The sequence below is a fragment of the Stegastes partitus genome, unplaced genomic scaffold, assembly GCF_000690725.1.
Source record: "Stegastes partitus isolate 25-593 unplaced genomic scaffold, Stegastes_partitus-1.0.2 Scaffold1532, whole genome shotgun sequence".
Lineage (NCBI taxonomy): Eukaryota > Metazoa > Chordata > Actinopteri > Pomacentridae > Stegastes > Stegastes partitus.
The window spans coordinates 109,092-134,714 of record NW_007579263.1 but is presented as its reverse complement, the minus strand read 5'-3'; the positions used below and the strand labels follow the sequence as shown (position 1 = coordinate 134,714).

The window sequence follows — 25,623 nt, the reverse complement described above, 5'->3', positions numbered from 1 at the left end:
GTTTAATTTTGGCTCTTTTTTGAAAACATTCGTAGCATAGCACAAAGAAAAAATGCAATGTTAGTTGTCAAAGAAGATTTTTGTTGTTTTTAATCATTTTATCTAAACTTTAATGTTTATTTTTGCGGTAATTCTGTTGTTTAAGAGTCAAATTGACTTTAAAAAGCAAACAAAACTGCGGAGCGAGAGCCTGTAAAATCAGAAAAACATTGAACTCATCATGTTTCTTCAGCCTACAGTCATGCTATTACGTCAAAATCACTTTATTCTACATGTCTCGTTTAAAAATTTACTAAAAATAAATACTTTGAGCTAAAAGATTCTTTAAAAAACAAAAAAATTCTGCACTCCTCAGCGCAACCGTTAAGCTATTAAAGGTCAAACTGTGACCAAAAGTCGCTTGACAAAAATTCTGAAAGTTTTTTTGCTGCTCTGGGTTGAACTGCAGCCTGTGTAGTACCAATACTGTACTGTGTAGAGTCACCACATCAACTATTTCTTCCACTTCTTAGAAAAAGGTTCCACATGTTGAGTCCAGTTTTGTAAAATGACTAATCAAAGAAAATCAGCCTTCATGTTTTCTCATTTCTTTATTATTTATGGCGGCACACGTGTCATACTCTTTTCTTTTCTTTTCTTTATTATTTATGGCGGCACACGTGTCATACTTCACAGAGGACGTTTCTTTTTACTTTCCGGTCACGTGGTGAGAAAAATGATCCCACGGTGAGTAAAAATGTGACGGGAGCACGACAAAAGTTCAGAGGTTTAAATGACAACAAAAGCTCAAAAACAAAAGTGAAAAAAAAATCACAAAAGAAGATGCGAAGACAGGAAAGTGTTTGTGTCACACGCCTCTGGTCCACCGAGGCTTTCATTACCGAAAAAAACACCCCACGAGTGGAAAAACGCACGGTCAAGCAGACGCGCAGACAGAGAAAAATCCATCACGATCGATACAATAGTCTTTGTGTCGGCGTAAACAATAGAGCTCAGACTCCTCTGAAGCGCCGCTAACTCCGACAACAAAGATCGGGCGAGCTCGTAATCTGACTAAAGCTGCAGATTATTGACCAAGATTCACACACACGCAGATCCCCGCTGACAGATGACGGGGGGAAAAAACAGCACAACAAGAGACGGCTTATTGTGTGTGTGTGTCCCTGTGTGTGTGTGCGTCACAGAGACACACAACGTCAAAAGCGCTAATACCAAACAATCGCTCTTCAGGCCGAGCAGCACCGATAGTCACCTCTTCACCTCCCGTCACAACCGCACATGCAGGGGCGTCGACACGTGCGCGCAAACATATGCAGATATTGTTGGTCTCGCATTCGGAGATTACACACACACACACACACACACACACACACTGGGCTCAGCAGCACGCCTGGCTAGTGAGTGACATTTCAAATTCCTTCGTCTCATCCTGCAACTACGATTGCATCCCCCCCCTCCACTCTCTCTCTCTCGCTCGCTCGCTCGCTCACACACTGTGCATGTGTGTGTGTGTGTGTGTGTGTGTTCGCTCCTCCAGTCACCCCAGGGGGCTTTGCGTTGTCACTTCCTGTTTGTTGACATGCATGTCGTCGTGGCGACGCTCTGGGCGCGCTCCACAGTGCCTCTGCCCTCTGTACCATGTGTGTGTGTGTGTGTGTGTGTGTGTGTGTGTGTGTGTGTGTGTGTGTGTTTGTGTTTGTGTGTCATTGCTCGCCGGCCCATTGAGCAGGCTTTGAGTGACGGGAGCTGGCCTTGTAATGGAACTCAATTCAGTCCACAAATAAAGAGGCCTTTGAACCACTGGTCCGAATATGGCACACACACACACACACACACACACACACAAACACACACACCGCCTGTGGTCCACTCGCTGGGGGGGGTTTGGCTAGTGGGTAAGAGGAGGAGGAGGAGGAGGAGGAGGAGGAGGTGTTCATGCTCGGCTGCACCTCCAACCCCCTCCTCCTCCTCCTCCGACACCCCTCCTCTCCAGGAGCTACAGTGCAGCTAATTGAAGAGAAATGAGCGGCGTCGGCGGCGGATGTGATCTCGGTGAAGCTGGTCGTCAGACCAAAGTGTTGTGTTTGCACCTCCATCAGAAGTATGTGAGCGCATACGAGGAATTTAAGTTTTTTACACTCTTAAAGTACATACACAATATGAAACACGTGCATTTAAAGAAGCTTATGGCGGCGTTTAATTACAACTAAAGATAGAAGAGCATGAGCAAGTGAACCAGTTATCTTCCTTCCTTGTGGTTTTTGTTCAGCAACACTCTGTTCGCAAATTAAATGACACCAATCTGACTGACATATCATTTTAACCATGTTATTAGCCGATATGGGCCTAATCCTGATATATGGGTATCTGTGTAAATGTCGTCCAACATAAAAACTCTCTATCCCAGCAAAGGTACCTTAAAACTGGACATATTTTGTCCAGCAGAGTGGCTTCGACTCCCCTGTTTGCGATGCTGTCAGCGCTGTCTGCAGCGCATGTAGCTGAGCCGACTGTGGTGCGGAGTCCAGCGGTGTCTTCATGCTACATTTTCCGGTGTCAGCCAACTGATATTTCGGTATTAGTTGTCCGATACGAAAACTTACTTTGACAAAAAAGTATGCTTAAAATGATTTCAAAACAGCGTCCAGCAAAGCAACTCTGACTCCGCTGTTGACGATACTCTTACCACTGTCTGCAGCGCATGTAGCTGAGCTGTCGGTGATGCGGAGTCCAGCGGTGACTTCATGGTACGTTGTCCGGTGTCAGCCACCTGATAGATCGGTATTAGCTGTCCGATATACGTCGACACGGAAACTTTCTCTCATGGAAAAATATGCTTGAAATGATTTCAAAAGACTCCACTGTTTGCACTACTTTCAGCAGCGCATGTAGCTGAGCCGACAGCGGTGCAGAGTCAAGTTGCACAGTTTGTGGCGTGCATTGCTGCAAAGTTAATAAATACTGATTCCCTTTTCCACCAATAAATCAAACATATGTGTGTTTAGCGGATACATTTTTACTCCGCATCATCCACAAAAATCTAGCATTAGTGATCAGACTTAACTTTTAGTGACGTCTGTTTCGCTCTTTTACTGAAAACTGATTTACAAAAGACGCGTCTGCTAAACTTTCATGTGGTAAATAGATGATGTTGTCCTTTAAAACTAATCCCCGATGGAGTCTCTGGACTCGTGACATTTGCGTAGATATATCGATATCAGAGTTTCTTACTCCCTGTAATCAGCATCGGCCCCAAAATTCAATATCAATCGAGTTCTATTTTAAATAGATCTTTTATTTAAACTTTTGAGATTCCTGTAAGCCTCCCAGAAATCAAATGTAGAACATGCAAAGAGGCTTTTTTTTTTTTGCAAAGCATTCGGTCCCAAAGTGTTTATCAGAGATGAAGTTACCTATTTGTACAATTACCCTTGTTGCAATGGCAGGTGTCTGATTTTAGAGTGAAAATAAAAGTTTGGGAATTCAATAAAACAGAAAACATTGTTGGACGGCGAACATTGTTGTCGCCACATGTGAGTGACAGTCAGGCTCAGACGATTTCACATTCAAATATGACATTCATCCAAAAAGTATGCCTTTGTGTGAGCGTGCATGCAGCCAGTTTGAGTTTCTCGTTTTTTTGTTTTTTGTTGTTGTTGTTGTTGGGTTTTTTTTCTCTCTCCTTGTTTGTACAGAAAGAGATAAATGTCTTTATTTACGATAGCAGAGGAGAGCGGGAGCTAATGTGGCTGTCAAGCGAGATAGAGAGAGCTACAAACAGACCGAGAGAGAGGGAGATGGATAGAGAAATAGCAGTGACAGCATCTCTTCCTTGTCCATTTGCATAAACCAGCCTTTGTTTGACGCCGGTGGCCGGCAGCCAAGCGCCAACAGAAGGACGGAAGTTAAACTCAAAAAAAGGATGGTCGTCTTCCAGAAAAATATTCCACCAGAAATAAATAATAACAATTATAACTATTCAACAACAGAAAGAAGAAGAAGAAGAAAAAAAAAAACAACACATCAGTTACTTCTCGCAAAAACAACCGTTCTGTTGCTCTTCAGAGGGACGAATGACAATTCAGGAAAAAAATAAATAAAAAATTTAAATAACAGCGTCTTGGAGATTTGTATTAGCCGACATGAAAGTAATTGAGCTTTGCAGGATGATTTTTGAGGAGGAAGACAGAGAGACAGAAAGAAGCGTTTATGAATATTGAAGCCGCTTCCAAGTTGTGAATATTACGCTGTGTCTGTTGCTGTGGAAATACTGGCCAGAGACTGTTTTGTGTGATACAATGGTATTGCATAAATATCCCAGAGTATGTTCACACCATAGCAGCTCACACCATAATGCTTTTATTTAATTGGAAATTAATTAAATACATAAATAAGAATAAGGCAAAATGATTTTTTTTTTTTTTTTTGGTCTCCCAGCGCAGCAGTTATTGAATCGATTTATCTTCGTTTTCTACCTATTTTGCGTCTTATTGTCGCCGCTGAAAACATCACAGGGCCACAAGACACTTCTGGCACGTCCCATCTGGCATGTAGCGTCACAAATCTCTCCCCGTCTCTCCGTCTCTCTTTTTTTTTTTTTCTTCCTCCTCCATCATCACTTTTTTTCACCTTGAGCTTAGAGCCGGGCTCTCCGGCGTGACCTCGATAGCCGGGAATGTTTGCCTTTCTCCCACGATGCACCTGGAGGGGACATGGCCATCTCTGGGCCTGTCAGAGAGGCTGTTAGCGCTTCTCCCATGGGGTGAGGACGGAGGAGGGTGTAGTGGGGGGAGGGAGGATGACAGTAGAGATGTCCCTCTGTCACACAAACAGAGGCCGAGCCACTAATGGCCTCTTCTTCCAGAGCTTTTTAGCCGGCTTCTCCTTTCTCTTTTTTTTGTGCGCTCTCGAGTATTCATTTATTCATGTCATCCCTTTCTTCTCCCTTTTTTTTTTTTTTTTTCCTTCCCCTCCTCCCCTCCTCGTCGTCTTCTTCCTCCTCCTCACCCCCTCGACCCGACTCCCTGCCTGTCTCCCCCTCTCCCTACCTGTCTGTCTGACCTTGCAGCAGTTGTACGCCGCTCAGCTGGCAGCCATGCAGGTCTCCCCGGGGGCCAAGCAGCACGGAGGCAGCCTCCCCCCTCAGGCCAACCTGGGCACGCACTCCCCGCCCACCAACACACACCCACAGAGCGACAAGGGCCGCAGCTCCCCGCCACCGAACAAGACCAAGGTAAGCAGAAAATAAATAATCTCTCTCCTGTGTGTGTGTGTTTGCCTGCGTGTGGGCATGTTTGTGTGTTTAATAGCAAAAAATTGGACTTAACAGGGCTGCTTGGTTAATATTAACCCTCTGAACCCTCAGCGGTAGTCACGTCTTTACTCTTTTTTTTAAAGTCCTGCACTTCTATGGAAAGAGCACAACCGTTACTAGAAGTAGAAGGGACTCCAAAATGTATTTAGTGCAGTTTAAGTAAGTTATAACGCCAAAAAATAAAAAAAATCATTAGATTTTCTTAGATTATTTGTTTTACATGTGCACTTTTTTTTCCCCAGGTGTTAGCAACACTGGAAAAAACTCAACACACTATAGATATTTTACTACTTACCTTTTTATCATTTGTTTCCGTGCTCTGTGCAAACACAGCCTGCAGTTCAACCGAGCTCACCCCAAAACTTCCCCGAATTGTTCTAATGTCTCTGTTGGTAGCAGCTTACTTAATTATAGCCTCACAGTTGCAAAGAAAAAGACAGAATTTTTTTTTTTTACAGAATCTGGTTAGTGCGTATGGTTTATTTTTGGCGATTTTTTTTTTTTTAATGAGACATGTAGAATAAAGTGATTTTGATGAAATATAAATTGAGTTTTCCAACAGAGTGTGACAGAAGATTAGTTTAGGGATCAACAGAAAGTTCAAAATCTGATCATTCTTACTCATTTTACAGTTCATTTGATAATTAGTGTAGTTTTGGCTTCTTTTTTTTAGGGTTCAGAGGGTTAACTACTATTTTATGATTTTTTAAAGAACCTAACATTTGATTTCTAAAACGTCTAATTAGTCATTTTTAAAGCGATTTCTCTTCATAATCAAATCCTTACTCACAGCTTTTTCAAGTATAAGAGAAATCAGTTAGTTTATTTCCCTAATTCGGCAGCATTTCTTTAAAAAAAAATCCTGACAAATTCTTTACATTCGAAGCCTGAAATGACTTTTGCAGCCTCATTACTGTAACCATGTGGCCTGTCTGAAGTCACCACACAGTGTGAGAGAGAGTGAACCCGATCGTGTTTCACTGCAACGCATGAGCTGAGAACGTGTTCCTGAGCTTGTTTGCATTGCATCCCGATTTGTCTTTTTCTTTTCTTTCATTTTTTGTTCCAATCAAACAAGTGTCCTGAGCGGCTCCAACTCCACACAACTCGACAGTTTTTCCCTCCCTCACCTGCGCAAATCAAACAGCCCAACTTTATCACAAAACTCCAGCTGCTCTCTGGTCGCGGCAGATTTCAGGATGTATTGGTGTTTTTCCTGTCGTTTTCTCGGCTGGCTGCCCAATAGGGGCGAAGACAAGCCTTGTGTCCATCCAAGTGGAATTTCTATGAATATCTGGTTGTGGCCTTTGGGACCCGAACCCCCCCGAGTTCACCTCTATGATCCCCCACAAACACACACATAGGATCAGATTATCGAAATCCCACAGAGTTTGACCATCAGAATTCAGATTTTTAGCCCCACTTATAAATCAAATTTCCCCTTTTTTTTTCTTTTCCTTACATTCCTTCACTGTTGCTTTCTCCTTGACCAAACCCCTGCGTCCACGCTCAGGACGTGGCGGCTCATGGCACAGATTGAAGCTTGCGGTTGACCCCTGCCTCCTTGTCCATCAGACACAAACACTCTACGGCCATCACGCCCCACTGTCACACACGTTTTATTACCATATATATGGAGTTGGGCTGACAGGCAAGACGCCGCGGCCTGTGGTGGAGGCAAAGTGGGGAGTTGTAATGGCCTCCCCGGTCCAGCGGGAGTGACCGACTGGGGAGTGGACCGACTTCGGACCCCGGCGGGAGCCAAAATGGCCGATTGACCACGGAGCAGTTGACAAACATTAGAAGAGAGCTCTGTAGAGTTTTTTTTTTTAAAGGTCTTTCTTTCTGACCACCGAAGCGCCCCCTTCCTTCGTTCCCTCTCCGTCTCCGGTCGAGTGACATGTATATTTCAGAGGTGCGCTCCCCCTGTGGGCTCTATCTCAGGTCTCTAGTCATTTAGAGGCCCAGTGCCTGCCGCTGCTCACAGCTGTTTGGACTCAGGCGCACACCGCTTAAGTGCTTTACCCTCGGGTGAGACACGGACACACACACTTTTAAAAAATGCACACGTATACACACACAGGTGTAGAACAAGAGCTAGACACCGCGCGCACACCCAAATCACTGCAGCCGACATTCTTATATGCAAGAGTGGATCCTCGCATGTAGGCAAGCATGCATACAGACCCGTACGACGGTGCGTTTGAGTCATGCCGCCATATGCAGCCCACTCGCTGACATGCATCGTGTACACGCAGCGGATGGAGGACACTCAGTCAGGCGCCGTGCTCAAGTGCAATTTGGATCTCTTCAGTGTATCCGTTTTATGACACTTGACGCGTCCGTTTTTCTGCATTTAAGAGGGAAAATAATGTCGTTTATGATCCACTTGATTTATTTTACCTGCAGATTAACAGCTCGTGTATACATGAAACGCTATGCGACGTCACCTCTGAACTTTGAGATGTTCCTCACGCGTTAATTGTTCTAAAATAATATTCTAGCAAAATAATGAATACATTAAACAGCACTTCTATGAAGCAGTGCTTTTACTTATGGAGCAAGTGTGTGTATGACCACTTTTACTCAATATATATCACATTACTGCACAAAGTAACGTGTACAGTAGTGACCATATAAAAGGTTCTATGTGTTATTAGTGGATACTGTTAAGAAATTCACTTTGTGCACCCTTGTTAACAACATAACTGTAAAAATACCAACTTTTAGCCAACTCTCTGAACCCCCGAGCAGTTTCTCTACATTTTTTACTCACTGTGGGCTCATTTTTCACTGCAATATAAAGTCCTGCACCTCTGTGGAAACAGCACAGCCGTGACTAGAAGTAGAGAGAACTCAAATATGCCTTTTGTGTAGAATAAAAAAGTTATAAAGCCGTTAGTCAAAGAAAAAAAAGGAACAAATTGATGTTTAACTTCTTTGATTATTGATTTTACCATAAACTAGAAATAAAATCTGGTATAAACATGTGGAGCCTTCTTTTAAAAAAAGTAATGGCTCTACATACTATACATATTTTAAAACTTACATTTTTAAGTTGTCTCCATACTGCGCTGTCTAAACACAGCCCAGTTCAGTTGAAAAGTCCCTGAATTTTTACCATGTGAGTGTTGGTCGCAGCTGAGTCCCGAATACTTTCACAGTTGTGTCGAGAAGCACAGAATTTTTCATTTTTAACAGAATCTGTTTAATGCAAACAGTGTATTTTTGCCAAATTTTTAAATGTAGAATGTAGTGATTTTAATGAAGCAAAAAAAAGTCACACATGATGAGTTCAAGGACAGTCAGAAAGTCTGATTTTACAATTTCTGCACATGACAAATGGTTACATTTTAAAATAAATAACATGCATTTCCAACCTGCTGGTGGGTTTTTTGGGGGGGGTTCAGAGGATTTACCAGTGTTGTTCTTATCAAACACACCCAGAAGTGACTCTCACGATTCAGCAGCTAAGTGACTCTTTCAGTCTGACAGGTAAACGCCGTCGAGGCAACGGGCCTGTTCCAATTAAGGGGAAAATAAAGCACGCAAATAGAAAACAATCACGATTGTTCCTTCCAAATACACTAATTAGTTGAAAACGTGAAGTGGAGGAAGGTTGAATCGGCGCCAGATAAGAATGTGTTTACTCTGCCGTCTTAATAGAATTTGATATGACAATATAATTAATATCTGAACAGCCACTTGTATGCGGCTGAATGAGAGGGAGGAAGGAAGGAGCAGAGAAAGAGAGAGAGATGAAGGGAAGGAGGCACATTTAAAGGTCTTGACACGACCGTGGCAACGCACACCTACACACAGCGAGACCCGACCGGGATAAACGGTAGCGGCGGCGCACACTTGTCCTGTTAATTGAACCGTCAGCTCCCGTGATAAGATGCAGAACCCTGATGTCGCTTTTCGCATGTCGGCATCCGCGGAAGTGAAATACAGCCCACACACACACACACACACACACACACAGTCGCGAGCATTATCTCTCCCCTTCTGCTTCCTCTCCGTCCCTCTGGCTCTCGCTGTCACTCTGCATGTTTTCGGTCTCAAAGCTGGAGACTGTTTCATCAGCCAAGAGAGACACAAAAGCAATTGTATTAATTCAAGATTCCAAGAGGCTTTAGAGGCGACGCGCACGTATACGCATGCACGCACACTGTCATGAGATTTAGAGCTTGTTGAACAATGTCTCACAATGACACGCACACACACACACACATAAACAAGTCGGTCCAAGCCTCTCAGCTCCACTGTCTAAACTAATTCCTCCACACTGGCATAATGCAGGTTGGCCACCTTCCCACCGCAGGATTTGGTTTGGCGCGAAGAGGAAACTCCCCCATTCCACTGTACAAGAGGCGGAGGCATTATCTATTTGTAATAAATATTCAAACGCGTTCCCAGCCAAAAGCCCACCATAATATGGGTCAGGATTGAGAAGATNTAATAAATATTCAAACGCGTTCCCAGCCAAAAGCCCACCATAATATGGGTCAGGATTGAGAAGATTCCCCCAGCTCAGTTTTTTTTTTTTTTTCCGCCTTTCTTTTCCTCTTCTTCTCCGGCCCATTGTCTCACTGAAGGCATCTTTGGGGGTCCTCCGTCTATTTAGAAAGACCCCCCTAATGAAGGACAATCCGGTTAGGCCTCATCGCGCACGCACATGTACGCGCACGTACACATGTAAGGGGGCTTAATTGGAAGGGCTTAATTGAGTTGTGAGGGGCTCATAAGGCTTAGTACGACTCAAGGAGTGGGAATCAGGGGAAAGTCGGCCTTAATGAGTGAATATACCGCGCGCACAATACTTTCTTCTCCTTTTTTTGGATCCCACTGTATGCCAGTTTAAGCAGCAATTAGACTAATGACCAGAAAATAAAGACAAATATCGTGCCTGTTGTAAGGTCTCCGTGTCGCTGCAGCACAACGGAAGCACACCTGTACTGCTGCGAGTTAATTCTGTTTTCTTTTTTTTTTAAAAACGGGAACAATTAAAATCCCGTTTCAACGCTATTGTCGTGTATCTTTAACTGGCCGGCCCATTAAGCCGTCCCTTGCCCCCATGTTGTGTCTGGCTTTTAATTGCGGCGTTTTAATTACACAGAGTGGTCGGCGTACATCTGGCCCCTCTGCGATCTAATTCCTCCCTTCCCGTCATGTGACCCTCCAAGGTCCCCCCCCTGATTGGATTAGGTCGTCAGCGGGGGTGATGTTGCCATGACGGTTAACGTGATAACAGCCTCCAGCGTCGTGCGGCGGTCCACATGCCGCCGGGTTTTCGCTCGCTCGCGGCGTTGAAGTTGCTGCTGCGGAATGAGGAGGAGTTTACCGTCGGCATCAACGATAAATAAAAGTTGTATTGATTGTTTGCGGGGTTTTCTCTTCAACCACGTTTCTAATGAACCAAATGCACATTGAAGCGACAATCCTCCGCTGTGTTCAATGTTTGATAGCGTCTTTAGAGTCTCACACCTCCAAAGACGGTCTCAGGAAGGTGTTTTTCTTCATAGGGAGGCAGAATGATTTCACTTCTCGTCAGTGACCTTGTTTGAAGCATGTCGAAGAGCAGTGCATGTTTGCTGCATGTGGAGTGGCATGACTCTGCTGCTGACAGGAGGTCGGTTATTTTGCATGTGAATGTCAGTGGTTTGCACCAAAACATGTCGATATTTCCTCTTCTTTTTTTTTTTGTATGTAATATTTTTTGCTTATCACGAGCTGTTTGAAGACAGGCAGTGGCATGCACCTCGTCATCAGTCCCCGCCAGGCTTGCCTCAGATTGCTGTGCATGGGCTCCTGTTTAATTAGCACGTGTCAAAGCCTCCATTGCGAGTGGTTTCCGTGAGGGAGGGTGAGGGGTCCACCTCCTCCTCCTCCTCCTCCTCGACCCCTCACCCTCCCCAGCCTCCCGCTTCCAAATTCCTACGGTGGTCACAGCGGGCGAAACTGTGCTGTTTTGGTTTTTGCAGGACAGTGAGGGTGCACAGCCACTGAACCTGTCGGCCAAGCCTAAGGCATCCGAGAGCAAGTCACCCAACTCCCCCCCAACTTCCCCACAGGTCCCTGCTGCTGCTGCCGCCACCAAGCTGGGCCCCGCCGGCTCCATGAAGCACAGCGTTGCCCCCTCCAGCATTGGAGGACCACCGACCAGAGTCAGCTCGATAGGTAAGTGGATTTAAGTGCTCATCACGTGCAAGAACAGGTGATTCAAATACTTATTGGGACAGTTTCACCTGACCGTAAAGAGAACGCTTTTTACACAGAACTATGAACGGAGATGTCATCCTCCTGTTAAGCTACATGCATGAAAGCAAGTCACAGAAAAGTGATGCCCAACATTTCTACACTGTACTCGTGTTTCTCAAAATAACACCACCTGTCAACAGGAAGTGTGCTAACATGTTAGGCGTCAGAACCCGAATACCTGCCGGCGTGTCGTCTTTAAAACATCGCCAAAGTTACACCACTTATCAGAGCCAGAAACTTTAAAAACAGAAAGAATTGCCAGATTTCAACTTTCCCGACAGTCTTTGAACGTCTCATCAGGGACGTTTTGTTGGAAAACTGAACCAAATCTAAGCTTAAAATAATAACATTTTATCAAAATCGCTTTATTCTACGTGTCTCATATAAAAAATAAACCATTTCCACTCACCAGATTCTGTGTAAAACTTAAAATTCTGTGCTTTTCGGCGTGACTTGGAAGTTGTTGGTGCCTCAGCTGCTACCAGCAATCACATGATTGAAATTCAGGGACTTTTCACCTGAACTGGGCTGAATGGCATGTTCATAATGTAAGATGTTAAAGGGCTATTTTTCTCCCAATACCGGTACCAGCTGTGGGCCCTTGGAGAAATGTTGTACATTCTGAAACCAGATTTTTAAAATTTTATTAGAACTAACAAGTGAGAAATTCGACTTTTGATTATTATCGTAAAAACAAGCAATCAGATGATCAGAGAGGCTGTAAAGAAGACAAAAGTTTACCCAAGTCTTTTGAGGAAGTTCTGCAAAGTCCTAGTGATGTGTTAAACTTTTCATTTAGTTCCGAAAATGTTCTCTTTAAAGTTAGTATAACGTTCTATGAAGGCATTCTAAAAAATATTTGGCGGCGACATTGTCAGACTATCACGCCCTGACGTCGTTTTCCAAATCAGAATCAGAATCAGAATCAGAATCTGAATCAGCTTTAATGGCCAAGTACGTACACAGCATACAAGGAATTTGGTTTCGGCTGTCGGTGCAAATGCTGCGCTGAGAATCCTTCGTTATCCTGCAACGCTGTGGGAACGTTCTATACTGTGTCACCTCCAGAACAAAACATCCTCACAAGTCTGCAGGCAAAACGTTAATTAAAGCAACACTTATTATATTAAACATTCTGTCATCTAAGATCTTGAAAACCTTTTTTTTGAATGATCTTCCTTTAACATCATTTAACATAATCCTCATGACATGTCGCAGTTTTAGTCACCATTAAACATTCTAGGAACAGTATTTGAAATGATAAATATCCTTGAAACGTTCACTGAACATTATTTTCTTTAAAACGTTTCTGGAACTGTTAGTCAGTATGCAAGCAAGCATGCACTTACACATGCGTTTGTGTTGCATACAGTGTATTTGCACGATATTTCAGTGCTGCTGGAGCCACAATCTGTGCTGCATTTATCAGAAAAAGTCAAGTTTCTTGGCTCACACGACTTCAAGTGGCTCTAATTTGGTACATCACTGATTCAAAACAATACTAAAATACGTGTTAATGCATGCTTGCAGTGCACTCGTAAGAACAAATTGCTCCCATCGTGACAATGAAGCATCTTTAAGGTACCCGGCAGCGGTCGACGAGCGACGACAAGAATAGCGTTTTCCTCGCAGTGGTGCCATTGTCGCCCGGTGCCATAATCAAACCGGGCCATATGCACGCATACATAAGAAATGTGACATAAATGAATCACTATTTTGTACTCTTAATCCATTTTTCACACGACGCCGATAGTTCAAATATTACACATATGTAACAGGCTATAATTAGTGTGTTTGTGTTTTTCCTCGCCTGCGTCGCTGTTTGCCCGCGGGCGGCTTCATTGTTATGTGTTTATTAGTGAACTGAAAGAGACATAGGAGTGGAGGGGAAGAGAGAGAGAGAGAGATGGGGATTAGCACTTCTTCTTCTTCTTCTTCTTCTTCTTCTTCTTCTGTTTTTTTTTCCCGTGCAATGAAGCGGGGGAATAATAAAGAGAGGAGTGCATGACAGACAGGAGGTATCACCAATGAGATTAGACAAGCCTCTTACATGAGCCAGGACAGCGCAAACACCCAGCATTAATGACACAATGACACACACACACTCCAACACACACACAAAGCACAAACACAATCCCACCTCCTCCTCCTCCTCCTCCTCCTCCATCTATGCAATAGGCAGTTAGTCATTTTTTTTTTTTTTTTCCTCCCTGTTCTGACTTCCTGGCTAATCTCACTGTTTTTCAACAAATCGGCGGATTTAATATCAGATTAGTGGATTTTCGGTCCCAGATGTTTTTTGTTCGGGAAAAATGGATTACAGTGTTTAAAGTTTGTGTGTGTGTCTGTGTGTGTGTGTGATCCCCCACTGGATTTTTTTTTTTTTTTTGCGCGGCTGGGGACCGGCGTGTCGGTTCGTGTTGTGGCTCGACGCTCCCATCTGTTGCCACTGGAGTTTTCATTTGTTATTAGGATTCCTGTTACAAGTTCAGAGGGGATGGACGGGGGCAGACAAATTGGAATGGAGTCCAGGGGGGGGGGTCGATTTGATCTGGAAGCTGTGTGTTTGTGTGTGTTTGTGTGTGTGGGCGGTGCAGATTATGGATTTCTTCTGGGGTTATTTGAATTCAGACAGAAGAAAGAGCAGAAACATACATAAGGAATTAATATAGATGCAGGCATCTGGTCCACTTTAAGTCCTATAAACATGCTCCAGTGAAGTGTTTTAGACTTAAATTATCCTTTTTTTTTCCAGTTAAAGGTAGAAATGCTTTAGCGACTTGTCATGTTACTGATTTGCTACTAGATTTTTGTTAAGTTTGTTAAATTTATGATCCTTTTCCAAAGATTAAAACGTCCCACAAATAGCAGGACGCATGCCACAGGGGTGTAAATGCCGTCAGCAGCAAGTCCCCGGTTCGAATCCCACTTGACCCTCAGCAAAGAAGCTCAAAAAATATCCCAAATTATGAAAAATGTGTCTCAAAACTCATCCGAAGTGGCTCGAAATTTGTCCTAAACAGGTAGAAATGAACGAGAGTCGCTCAAAACTGGCTCAAACTTTCTCCAAAACAAATAAATGCTTGTACAGAATGACTTTAAAAATATCCACAATGACAAAAAAATTCAGAAAGTGTTATACTGTCTTCAATAAAATAAAACTTTCTTAATCCCTTTGGACAGATATTGCTCAGAAAAATAACATAAAACAAGAAATACAGGACAGCAACAAGATATACTGTAAATACGTCACATTAAATACAACAAGGAAGCTAAAACAAGACTAGAATAGATGACATAATACTGAGATAATGAGTAATATCACACATGAAGTGGAACTATTACACATGAAATTGACATATTGTGCGTTACATTGACATTTCCTGCATGTCATTCCCCTGTTCTCTGTCTCCTCGTACTTATTCTGCTAAATAATAAAGGCAAAAGTGACAAAAAAATAAACTTTAAACACCCTAAGATACTCATTATTCATTCATTTAACCTTCCTGTAAACTCATACAGGTGCAGAGGCCTCATGTGCAGCGTAGCCGAGTAAGAAAACAAGAAATTTCGACTGTAAAAATATAAAAAAGTGAAGTTAGTACAATAACAGAAACCTTTAAAACACACATATTGACTGAAACAGGATGTGTAAGGGTGTTCTTGATTATAAAAGTGTTCAAATCGACCACCTACAATGCTGCTTCATAGTTAAAGCAGCCAGAATTATCATGTAAAGCTGTGTAATATATGACAAAATAATGGTAAACATGAACTTTATCTTTAGGAAATGAAAGCTCTGATAACTCCTCCGTGCCACACCTTCTCTGATTTTTGACACCTATCAACCTGGAGGCGTGTTTCTAACGACGTCGTCCATCCGTCGACTCGTCTCAAACTGAAGGCCTGTCAGCGCCTGTAACTCCATCACATGTTTGTCTTCATCCCCACTCGTAGAACACGCTTTGCCCTCCGACCCCTGATGGTTTTTTTGTTTTGGTAGATTTCAAAAAAACTTGTGTGAGTGGAGAAAGAAATAGAGACGCCCTCCCTTCCTTCCTCCCTTCCTCCCTTCCTCCCTCGCTCGCCTCTATCTGGGTCACACTCACTCGTCTGGATGGTTGGCATTTCTGTCAGTTTAAGCGACGCACACAATCATGTGCACAAGAATATATCTGCCTCCCCTCCTCTTTTATTTTTTTTTGACTCCAGATTAAAATCGACTGCCACCCGATTCCATCACCCCCTCTCTCTCTCTCTCTCTCTCTTTTTTTTTTCTTCCTCCGTCCCCCGCCTCCCCACTCACCCTTTAGTTTTTTATTTTTTGGCTTCGCTCACATCCAGATTTTCCGGTTATGACTTCTGAAAGAGTTCACGGCTCTGTCATTACCAATCTGAAGCTGGTAATCTGGCCTGAGATGGCATTAGCGGTGCGGATTAGCGCAGATAAAGGCCTCGTAAGCCGGCCGCGGCTCTTTGTTAAGAACTAACCCGGCTGATAGAGCGAGGCGATAGCAGCAGCAGCAGCGGCACACACACACAGAGCCAAAGCAGATGCCTCGGATGCCTCATCGGCGACTAAAGCTGCAGAAATAATACGAATAATAGGCGGCGAGGAGGTAGCGAGGGGGCGGGAGGGGAGAGATCTGATCTTTGCCTCGGCCGGCGGAGCAGATGCTCTGAAATTAGCAGGACTTTTTAGCCGTAATAAGAGTCATCTGGCCACCTTCCCTTCAAAACGTGCCGTCAGATGTCTGCATGTGTGATTTTAAAGGAGCGTTTGTGTGCGGCAGGTGGGGAGGTGGTGGGCAGCTTGCAGCAGCGCTCTGACTCACATCGCCCGGCTCGACAGTCAAGTGGTCAGAGTGTGTGTGAGAGTGTGAGTGTGTGTGTGTGAGTCCGAGGGGGAAAAAAAAGACACAAACATCGGTGATACACAAATTGCCCCGACGAACTCCCCCCCCTCATCTGTCGAGTGTTATGTTAATGTCTTTACCTCATGGTTCAGGAGAAGATTTATTCTGGATGAAAACCTCCCGCCAGCTTCCCAAAAATAAACGTTTGCTCATCCGCGGCTCGAGCAAAACGCTCTTCTGGATGTTTCTTTGACATCAGTGTTTTTTTTGCGCCGAAGATAAAGAGTCTCACCTACATTGTCGCTCGCTGCTAATCTAACACCTCTGAAGCCCAAAACCCACGAGCCACGTGGTTTTGAAAGGCGTGTTGTCTCTGCACCATTGATCAGAAACTGTAAAAAATTTGTTTTTTAAAAAATGGCAGCTCTTGAACTAATCATCTGCAGCTTCTTCGGGAAGCTTAAAATCATGCTATTTCATTGAAATCACTTGTTATATTAAAAATTCACCCAAAAATTAGGCCTTCACACTTAACGGATTCTGTAATAATCAAAAAATTCTGCATTTCTTTACGCAACTGGAGAACCTTTAGTGACTCACCTGCAACCAACAGTCATGTAGCAAAAATTCAAAGACTTTTTGGCTGAACTGCAGGCTGTGTAAGACAGCAGATAGGAAACGAGCATCAAAACGAATTTAAAATGTAAGTAGTAAAATATCTGTAGTATGTAGAGTTACCATTTTTTTTTCCAGTATTGGTAACATCTGTGGGAACTCAGAAAAGTGTTTTACATGTTGAGTCCAGGTTGTTTTAATTTTTGTAAAATAAATAATCAAAGTAATTAGAGTTCTTCTGTTCGGTTTTGTATGATTTGCGGCATTATAACCGTGTTGTGCTGCACAGGAGGCATTTTCCAGCTCTCCCTCCTTCTAGTCACGGTTGTTCTGCTTCCATAGAGGTGTAAGACTTTATATTGCAGTGAAAAATGTGACAGGAGCAAGAAAGAGAACAAAGCAGCTGGGTTCAGAGAGTTGTAACTGATCCTCCTCTCCTCGTGTCCTCGTCTGCGTCTCAGCAGACTTGCTGTCGTCGCTGTCTTCAACAGCCTACCTGAACGACCACGAGGCGGTGACCAAGGCCTTCGCCGAGGCCCGGCAGATGAAGGAGCAGCTGAAGCGGGAGCAGCAGGTCCTGGACGCCAAGGTGGCCGCCGTCAGCAACCTCAGCCTCAACAACGGCCGCTCGGACAAGGTAGGAGAACCCGACTGTAACCTTAGCAACACGAGCGTGACGACCGCCGCCTCCCTCCTCCCGACTCCTTTTTTTTTTATTATTATTATTGAGGTTAACAACAAATGGCACATTAAAATCTGTGACCTCACTCGGTAACACGCGGCGGAGCTTTCGCCACAAGCAACGGCAGTATGTTGTTTTCATAAGATAGGATTCTCACAACATGTGTTCCCTCAGAGTTCACCACGTCAGCTGACACCTCGGGTGGAACTCGACGCAGGAGCGGTGGCGCTTTAAATACATTTCGAGATCTTCTAAAATGCTGCATGCGGTGAAATAATCAGTGTAATTTTTATTTTTTTTTCTCTCTATTAATGACAAAGGATTCACACTCAGAGTCTCGTAGAAATGAATACAAATCAGTGCATTTTTATCTCAGTGGGGGGGGGAAGAAAAAAAATATTCTGAGGACTAAACACATAAATCCGCTCAAGTCTCCAAAGTCATCACAAGCTGTAGCGTCTCATTGTCAGTGTGTAATAATTTGTCTTGCCATGTGCCATCCCTGCTGCACCATGTAGGAGGTAAATCGGTGTACAATGTACCCGCTGAAATGTGTTGAAGCTAAACAGGGCCAGATAAGGTAAAAAACCAGAGGCATCGCGGAGGTAATGAGTGTGTCTGCGAGGCGCACTGCAGGGCTCTTGTGCACGTACATGTATGTGTGTGTGTGTTTGTGCATGTGTGTGTGTGTGTGTAGGTGTGTGTGTGTGTGTGTGTGGCAGAGCGGAGCGTCAAGGAGACGGTAATGTGAAATGACGGCGCCGGCTCCTCGGCAGCGTGGCTAAATTGTGGTTATTTGTTAAACACATTGGGAGTCAGCTGGTGCACGCGCAGGCAACACACACACACACACACACACACACACACACACACACTCGTACACACACACACTCGTGCAGAGAAACAGTGTGCTGGAAGCATCTGCACCGCTGACATTCAACAGCTCTATCTGTCTCTTTCGCTTTCTACCCTTTTTTTTTTTTTTTCTCCGACAGACTGATTTGTGTATTCAAAGCAGGTTTATTGTAGACAAATTACAGAAATATGCCTCCATACGCACACTTACAGTATTTTTAATAGCTGATGCCGGGAATACGATCAATCCCGCTTGAGAATCGCTGCTTTTCAGGAGCACGTTTTGCTCACTAAGGAGCCGTTCACTTTTTTTTTACTGCGTTGTATGAGGATGCTTAAATACTAGGTGCAATTTTATTTCATTGTTTTTGTCGTTTCTGGTTAAACCGGTGCATGAATGATGTAGAATAAAGTTATAATAGAGGGGAATTATGTATTATAAGGAGGATTCTTTAGCATTAATTGGAATATATTTTTTAATTATTCCTAAAATGTCCAAACTGCTATTTAAAATCAATTTTTTATTCCAGCTGCATAAAAGTCAAGCATCTTATTTTTACTTGGTTCTGCTAATACGATAAAATCTTGATGTTTTAAATTCTGCTTTTATGAAATGATGTAAAAAAAAAAAATGGCACTCACGCCGCCGCCGCCGCCTCCCGTTTCGTCGGCCCTTTGGCTTTGTGCTGCGTGAAGCTCTCGGATGCGATGGTGTCATCTCTGACACACTCGCAGGATTAGTTTTGTCGCTACTTTGTGCGTTGGCTCCAGTGTCAGCCATTCAATCCACTTTTCTCATGTACTGTAGCGGGGCTTAATGTCAGCCTAGGCTGTCATCCGCTCCGTCTTCCCCCCACACACACATACGTTCGTCTCTTCATCATCGCCATTAAACGTTTAATCTGGAAATCTAAAAGTGTGACATGCGTTTTTTTTTTTTTGTGTGCGGAGAAGGAGGCATTCTGCGAAATGAAGGAAAGCTCCTAAATATTTCTGATTTACATACAAAATGACTCCATAATTCCGACGCGCTGGCAGGTTATTGTGCATTTACGGAAAATGTAAGACACTCAAAAATTGAAATACTTTTTAAATGGCTTGCAAAAAAAAAAACAACCATATTCCCGCTTGTGTGCCTGCGTGGCTTTTATTCTCCCTCTCTTCCTTTTCCGTGTCTATTTATTCCAATCTGGGGGGGAAATTATCTCTAACAATTAAACTCTATTGGACTAAAAAACAGAGAAAATGCATTTCATTATCATTCTGCCCTCCCCTCCGTGCAGCCAGCCAGCTCGCCGGGGTCACATGTAAATGGAGAGGGACACTTTTTGGAAGGTTGTTTTAGAAGACGACAGTGTTTTGGGTAGCGCTCCTAATCGTATAATTAAACTGTAAAACGTTGGCCGCGGCGCGTGTTGTGTGCGAGCGTGTGTGTTCGTCCGCAGTCAAGTTTGGAGCTCAGACTGCGCCGGCTGCTTGCATTAAGCATGTAAATGCTCAGTAAATCAGCCTTTTATTGGTTGTAATAAATACCCAGGGGGCCGAGCGGCGTGGCCTCGCTCTCGTCGGCGCTGCACTCTCTCGCTCTCTCTCTCTCTAATGCGTCGACCCTCGGGGGCCTCTGCAAGAGAGAGGCAAGCCGCCGCACTCCACTCTCGCAGGTGGCTGCCAGGAGTCGCTGCACACACACACACACACACACACACACACGACTACACACATATAATATGCAGCACACACACACACACACACACACACAAAGCGGTAAACATCCAAATAGGACTAAATGTAATCAACATTCTTGCACATGCAAACATACACACAGATGTGTGCTCAAGCATGCAGGCGTACAGCACTCAAACAATTTGATGTTGACATTAACGTTTCCGCAAACTGACACCGAAATGAACCAAAGCGCAAACCGCCTATCTACTGAAATCACCACCGTCATTTGTCTGCTTTCTCTGTATCGGTATCCGCTGATAGAACAATTATTATCCGCTGATTTATCGCAGATCAAAGGGGAGCGTTGCCGTAGGCGGATCTCCGCCTGCCGGACGTCTAAATCGAGATGACGGCGTTTGCGGTGGAAACAGATAGAACGTTTAAAAGCAGGTGTTCGGGTGTTAAAAGGGGTTTCGAGGTTTGGTTTTTTTCTGACCGACTCTTTGTGTCGTTTAGGACAAAGCCGCCTTGGAGAGTCTGAGTCAACAGCTGAAGCAGCAGGCGGAGGACAAGTTCAGCCACGCCATGCTGGACTTCACCATGAGCGGAGACTCTGATGGTAGGAACGCACACACTCAGGGGGTGACCCACAAGAAAAAAATGGGTGATTTTTTTGTTGTTGTTTTTTTTAACCCTGCAACCTCTGAGCAATTTCTGGGCTTTTGGATCCTGTCACATTTCTACTCATTTTTCCCCACAATAACCTGGAACACAGTGGGAATTCTTTGATTATTTACATTACAATAATTGAATATTTACATCAGGTAAACCATAAACTATTAAATCAATATGTACAACAAGTTTTCCGAGTACCCACATGTGTTACCAATACTGTGGCTCATTTTTTACATTTTTTATTCCTTTCTAAATACTTCTATCTGCTCTGTGCGTACACAGCCTGCAGTTCAACCCAAAACAATCCCAGAATTTTTGTTATTTATCTGTTGGTTGCAGCTGAACCACTCATAACTTCCTGGTTTTGCTGAGGAGTGCAGAATTTTTATTTTTTTCCACAATCCGGTTAAAGGAAACCGTTTATTTTTGGCTATTTTTATTATATTTTTTTTACATGAGACATGCAGACTGAAGAGATTTTTGGATGAAATATCACGATTTTAAGCTCAGATTTGGCTAATTTTCCAGAAGGAACAGCGCATCACACATGGTTAGCTGAAACACCATGAGAAAGTGGAGAATTTGTTGATTTTTTTCATTTTTTACAGTTTCTACCTGGGTTACATGGTGTAGTTTTGGCGATTTTGAAAAAAAAAATATGACAGGTTTTAGCTTTCGGATGGTTAAAGAAAGAAAACTGGAAGATTCAGTTTTGCTCTTAATAACTTGAAGAGCTAACACATTTTTACTGTGTGTTTATTTCCTCAGGCTCCCCCAGTGTGTCCGACTCCAGAATATTCCGCGAGTCTCGGGGTCGGAGCAGCAGCGAGCCGCACATCAAGCGGCCGATGAACGCCTTCATGGTTTGGGCCAAGGACGAGCGGCGGAAGATCCTCCAGGCCTTCCCCGACATGCACAACTCCAACATCAGCAAGATCCTCGGTACAAAAAAAAAAAAACAAACACATGCAAAAAAAAAAAAAACAGCAAAAAGGAAAGATGCTTCCTCAAACAAACACACACGCTGATATTGATTTCCTCGCGAGCGGCGGCGGCATTGTGCAAGCGGCTGTTAATGAACGGCTGGGGAGAGCGCGCCTCCGACAAATGATGATATAATTCATTATGCATTAAACAAGCAGCGCGAGGCCGCCTGACATTTCCCCCAGACCGCCGGGATCGGCCCTGACATTTTAAAGAGCTCCTAAGCGTTTTATAACACAGGGAAATCTGGTTTTAATAAGCCTCCTCTCTCTCTCTCGCTCGCGTACGCTCTCGATTGCTAACAGATCGCAGAACACAGAGAGGGGAGAAGACAGGGAGAGAGAACGGCCAAGTGCTGACAGCTTTTACCCATTAAACATACAGTAGTCAAGTGCAAATTCAGACCAGATATGAAACACACACACACATGCATGAGGGGGGGAAGACACGCTCAAGATTACACCTACACACACTCATGCAGCAGGGACTGATAGTGCAAATCTGGCGAGTGGAAACCGAGCCGAGAGATGACAGCAGGTTAAGTGAAGTCCTCATTAGCCGAGATGAGTACCTGTCGTCCCCGCTGCTCTCCTCATTAACCTCCTTTTTTTTTTTTTTTTTTTTGCTGAAACTTGCAGCTTGTGTAATTTAAACGCAGCGTCCTATTTTAATTTTTTCTTTCTTTTCTTTCGTCGTCCCTCCTCCGTCCAGGGTCGCGCTGGAAAGCCATGACCAACCTGGAGAAGCAGCCGTACTACGAGGAGCAGGCCCGCCTCAGCAAGCAGCACCTGGAGAAGTACCCCGACTACAAGTACAAGCCGCGGCCCAAGCGCACCTGCCTGGTGGACGGCAAGAAGCTGCGCATCGGCGAGTACAAGGCCATCATGAGGTCCCGCAGACAGGAAATGAGGCAATACTTCAGTGTGGGGTGAGGGCGCTGTGGAGGGCGACAGCTTTTTAAAACCGAGAGGGATTTAGAACCAAACGACGACGGACATTTGGCTTTATTTTACTCTAAACTAGAATCAGATGTTTCATAGTTAGAACCAAATCTGAGTGAGAGGATTATTTAAATCATGGGTTCCTCAGTTAGATTTTGGTCACTGTGGTCTTTAGCAGCAGCATACATTTAATTTTCTCGTAATTTAAGGGTTTGTTTTTGTTTGTTTGTTTTAGTTTAACCCTCTTAACCCTAAATGTGCCGCTGGGTTTTGAGTATATTTTTTAAAAATCCCCAAAATTGGACTATTTAGCATTTTAAAAGAAAGAAAGTGTGCGTCATCGTGTGGAACTTCTAGTTCTGTTTGGAAAAACAACCAAATCTAAGCTTAAAGTTGTGATATTTCATCTAAATCTCTTTATTCAACATGTCCTCTTTAAAAAAAATACCAAAAATAAACACCTTCATCTAACCGTGTTCTGTAAAAAGCAGAATTGAAAAACCATCAAAAATCAGCAGAATCACACCATTTAGCTGAGCCACAAGCTGTAACTGTTGGATTCTAACTTTCTCGAACAGAGACTTGCTGCTGCATCGAGAAATATATCAAAAAATAAGATTAAAATCATGGGCTGCAAAGGCGCAGTTGGTAGCACTGTTGTCTCGGTTCGTGTCCCGGTGAGGACACCCAGGAGCTTTCTGTGTGGAGTTTGCATGTTCTCTGGGTTCTCTCCGGGTTCTCCAGCTTCATCCCACACAGTCCAAAAACATGTTGAGGTTAATTGGTGATTCTAAATTGTCTGTAGGTGTGAATGGGAGTGTGCTTGGTTGTCTGTCTCTAAGTGTAGCCCTGTGATAGACTGGTTACCTGTCCAGGTGAACCTGCCTTCACCCTGAGTCAGCTGGGATAGACTTCAGCCCCCCACGACCCCAGTGAGGATTAAGTGGTGTATAGATGATGGATGGATGGATGGATTAAAATCATCAAATTTCATCGTGTGTGTTAAATAAATATGTTTGTACGAACCAGAGCCTGTAAAAAAAATCCACTTTTCAGTACAGATGTAGAGCTGTTAGTGACTCAGTTGACAAAAATGTGCTGACTTCTCGGCTGAACTGCAGATTGTGTTCACAGAACAGACTAATTTAAATATCTATAGTATGTACAGCTGCGTTATTCTTTTCCAGAGTTGGTAGCACCTGTGGAAACATGCTGTACATGTTGATTAAAGGTTTTCTTTTTAGCTTTTGTAAAATGAATAATCACAGAAACTTTTTTATGATTTATTTACAATTTACGGCATCATAACTGAGTCATACTGCACAGGAGACTTTTTTAAGCTCTCTCTACTTCTAGTCGTGGTTGGTTTGTTTCCATAGAGGTGCAGGAGTTTATGTTGGAGTAAAAATGAGCCCACAGTGAGCAAAAATATGACAGGAGTCAAAAACGCCCAGAAGCTGCTTACAGACAGAAAAACCTTTTTTCCTTTTTATGCTGTTATTTTTATTACTTCCTTTTTATTATAGGTCTTGTTTAGTCATTATAGCTCATGGACAGTGGTTCCCAACCTGGGGTTCGGGGCCCCCACAAGGGGTCGTAACGCAAGCATCACTGCAAAGGAGAAAAATTCAGTAGATTTTCCTGTAATATTTCCTGTTTGTTATGTAAATTTCTTCGTCAGTGTTCATGGAAAGCAAAGACAAAACGCTCAATTAAACAGTGCAGCTAGTTTTAAGGGGTCATAAGCAAGTTTCGCCTTCATTCTGGAGCTCAGCGGTTTGGGATGATTCTTAACGAGGACGTATTTGAATCATTCCTGAGTGTCTGTTGTGATCGAGGTGCAGCTTTCATGCTAAACTCCCGTCTTCTCCCTCTGCGCCTACAGCCAGCAGGGCCAGCTGCCCCTGTCCTCCGCCGGCGTGGTTTACCCCGGCGCCCTCTCCATGGCGGGGATGCCGTCGCCCCAGATGCCCTCGGAGCACTCGAGCATGTCCAGCAGCCCCGAGCCCAACGCCAACCACCACCAGAACCCCCACATGCCCGGTCTGAAGGGCGACGAGCCACGGATCAAGGAGGAGGAGCTGCGGTTAGACGACAGCAACGGCGACGTTTACGACGACTTCGACTACGAGGACGAGGAGGCCGACTACGCCAGCGACAACGAGAACCACATCACCCAATAGGACGGCGCCCCGACCGGACCCCGCCCTTGAAAGCCAATCACTGCTGGTTTTGAGAAAATCACAAAATCCCACCAATCAGGAAGGAAACTTTTGCCAATCACCTTGAGAACCGATCCCCCCCCCTTTGACGACGACCCCCCATCGTCCCTCCTGACTAACATGGACTCTTTAAACGGAGCCAGACCTCCCTCCCTCCCTCCCCCCCTACCCCCCCCTTGCCTCCCACCGGAGTCCTGATACCAGCATCTGATCAATCAACTGAAGCACAGGACCTGTCACTCACACTGACTGTTACACGAACTGGGGAGGAGGAGGAGGCGGTTTCTGAGGGAATATTCGAGTACTACTGCAGGAGCGTAACGCCACGAGTGAGGAGGAGAACTTTAGAAACCCGCTCGAAACCTTTTAGCCCCGTTTGTAGAGAAAAAAAAAACAAAACACGGAGACATTTCAAAAATGACAAACAAACAGTGGACCTGTCAAAGGCGAACAGACGACACTTTAAGATGGCGGACCTGTTTATTATCAAGAGACACTTTTAAAAGGAAAAAAAAAAAAAAACAGCTTTTTTTGTTCTTTGGTTCTATAATAT

At 44.0% G+C, this 25,623-nt stretch overlaps 1 protein-coding gene across 1 annotated transcript in view; it reads left to right on the top strand.

The window, feature by feature from the left end:
• The window catches only part of sox5 (SRY-box transcription factor 5), a 74,373-nt gene extending 49,209 nt beyond the window's left edge, over nucleotides 1-25,164 (top strand). Inside the window, exons 5-11 of the mRNA XM_008300392.1 lie at nucleotides 5,069-5,233; nucleotides 11,299-11,494; nucleotides 17,508-17,683; nucleotides 20,765-20,867; nucleotides 21,692-21,865; nucleotides 22,619-22,835; nucleotides 24,734-25,164. Coding sequence (XP_008298614.1) covers nucleotides 5,069-5,233; nucleotides 11,299-11,494; nucleotides 17,508-17,683; nucleotides 20,765-20,867; nucleotides 21,692-21,865; nucleotides 22,619-22,835; nucleotides 24,734-25,031 — 1,329 coding nt within the window. The 3' untranslated portion in view covers nucleotides 25,032-25,164. The remainder of the gene's footprint in view (nucleotides 1-5,068; nucleotides 5,234-11,298; nucleotides 11,495-17,507; nucleotides 17,684-20,764; nucleotides 20,868-21,691; nucleotides 21,866-22,618; nucleotides 22,836-24,733) is intronic.
• Nucleotides 25,165-25,623: the final 459 nt, after the last annotated feature.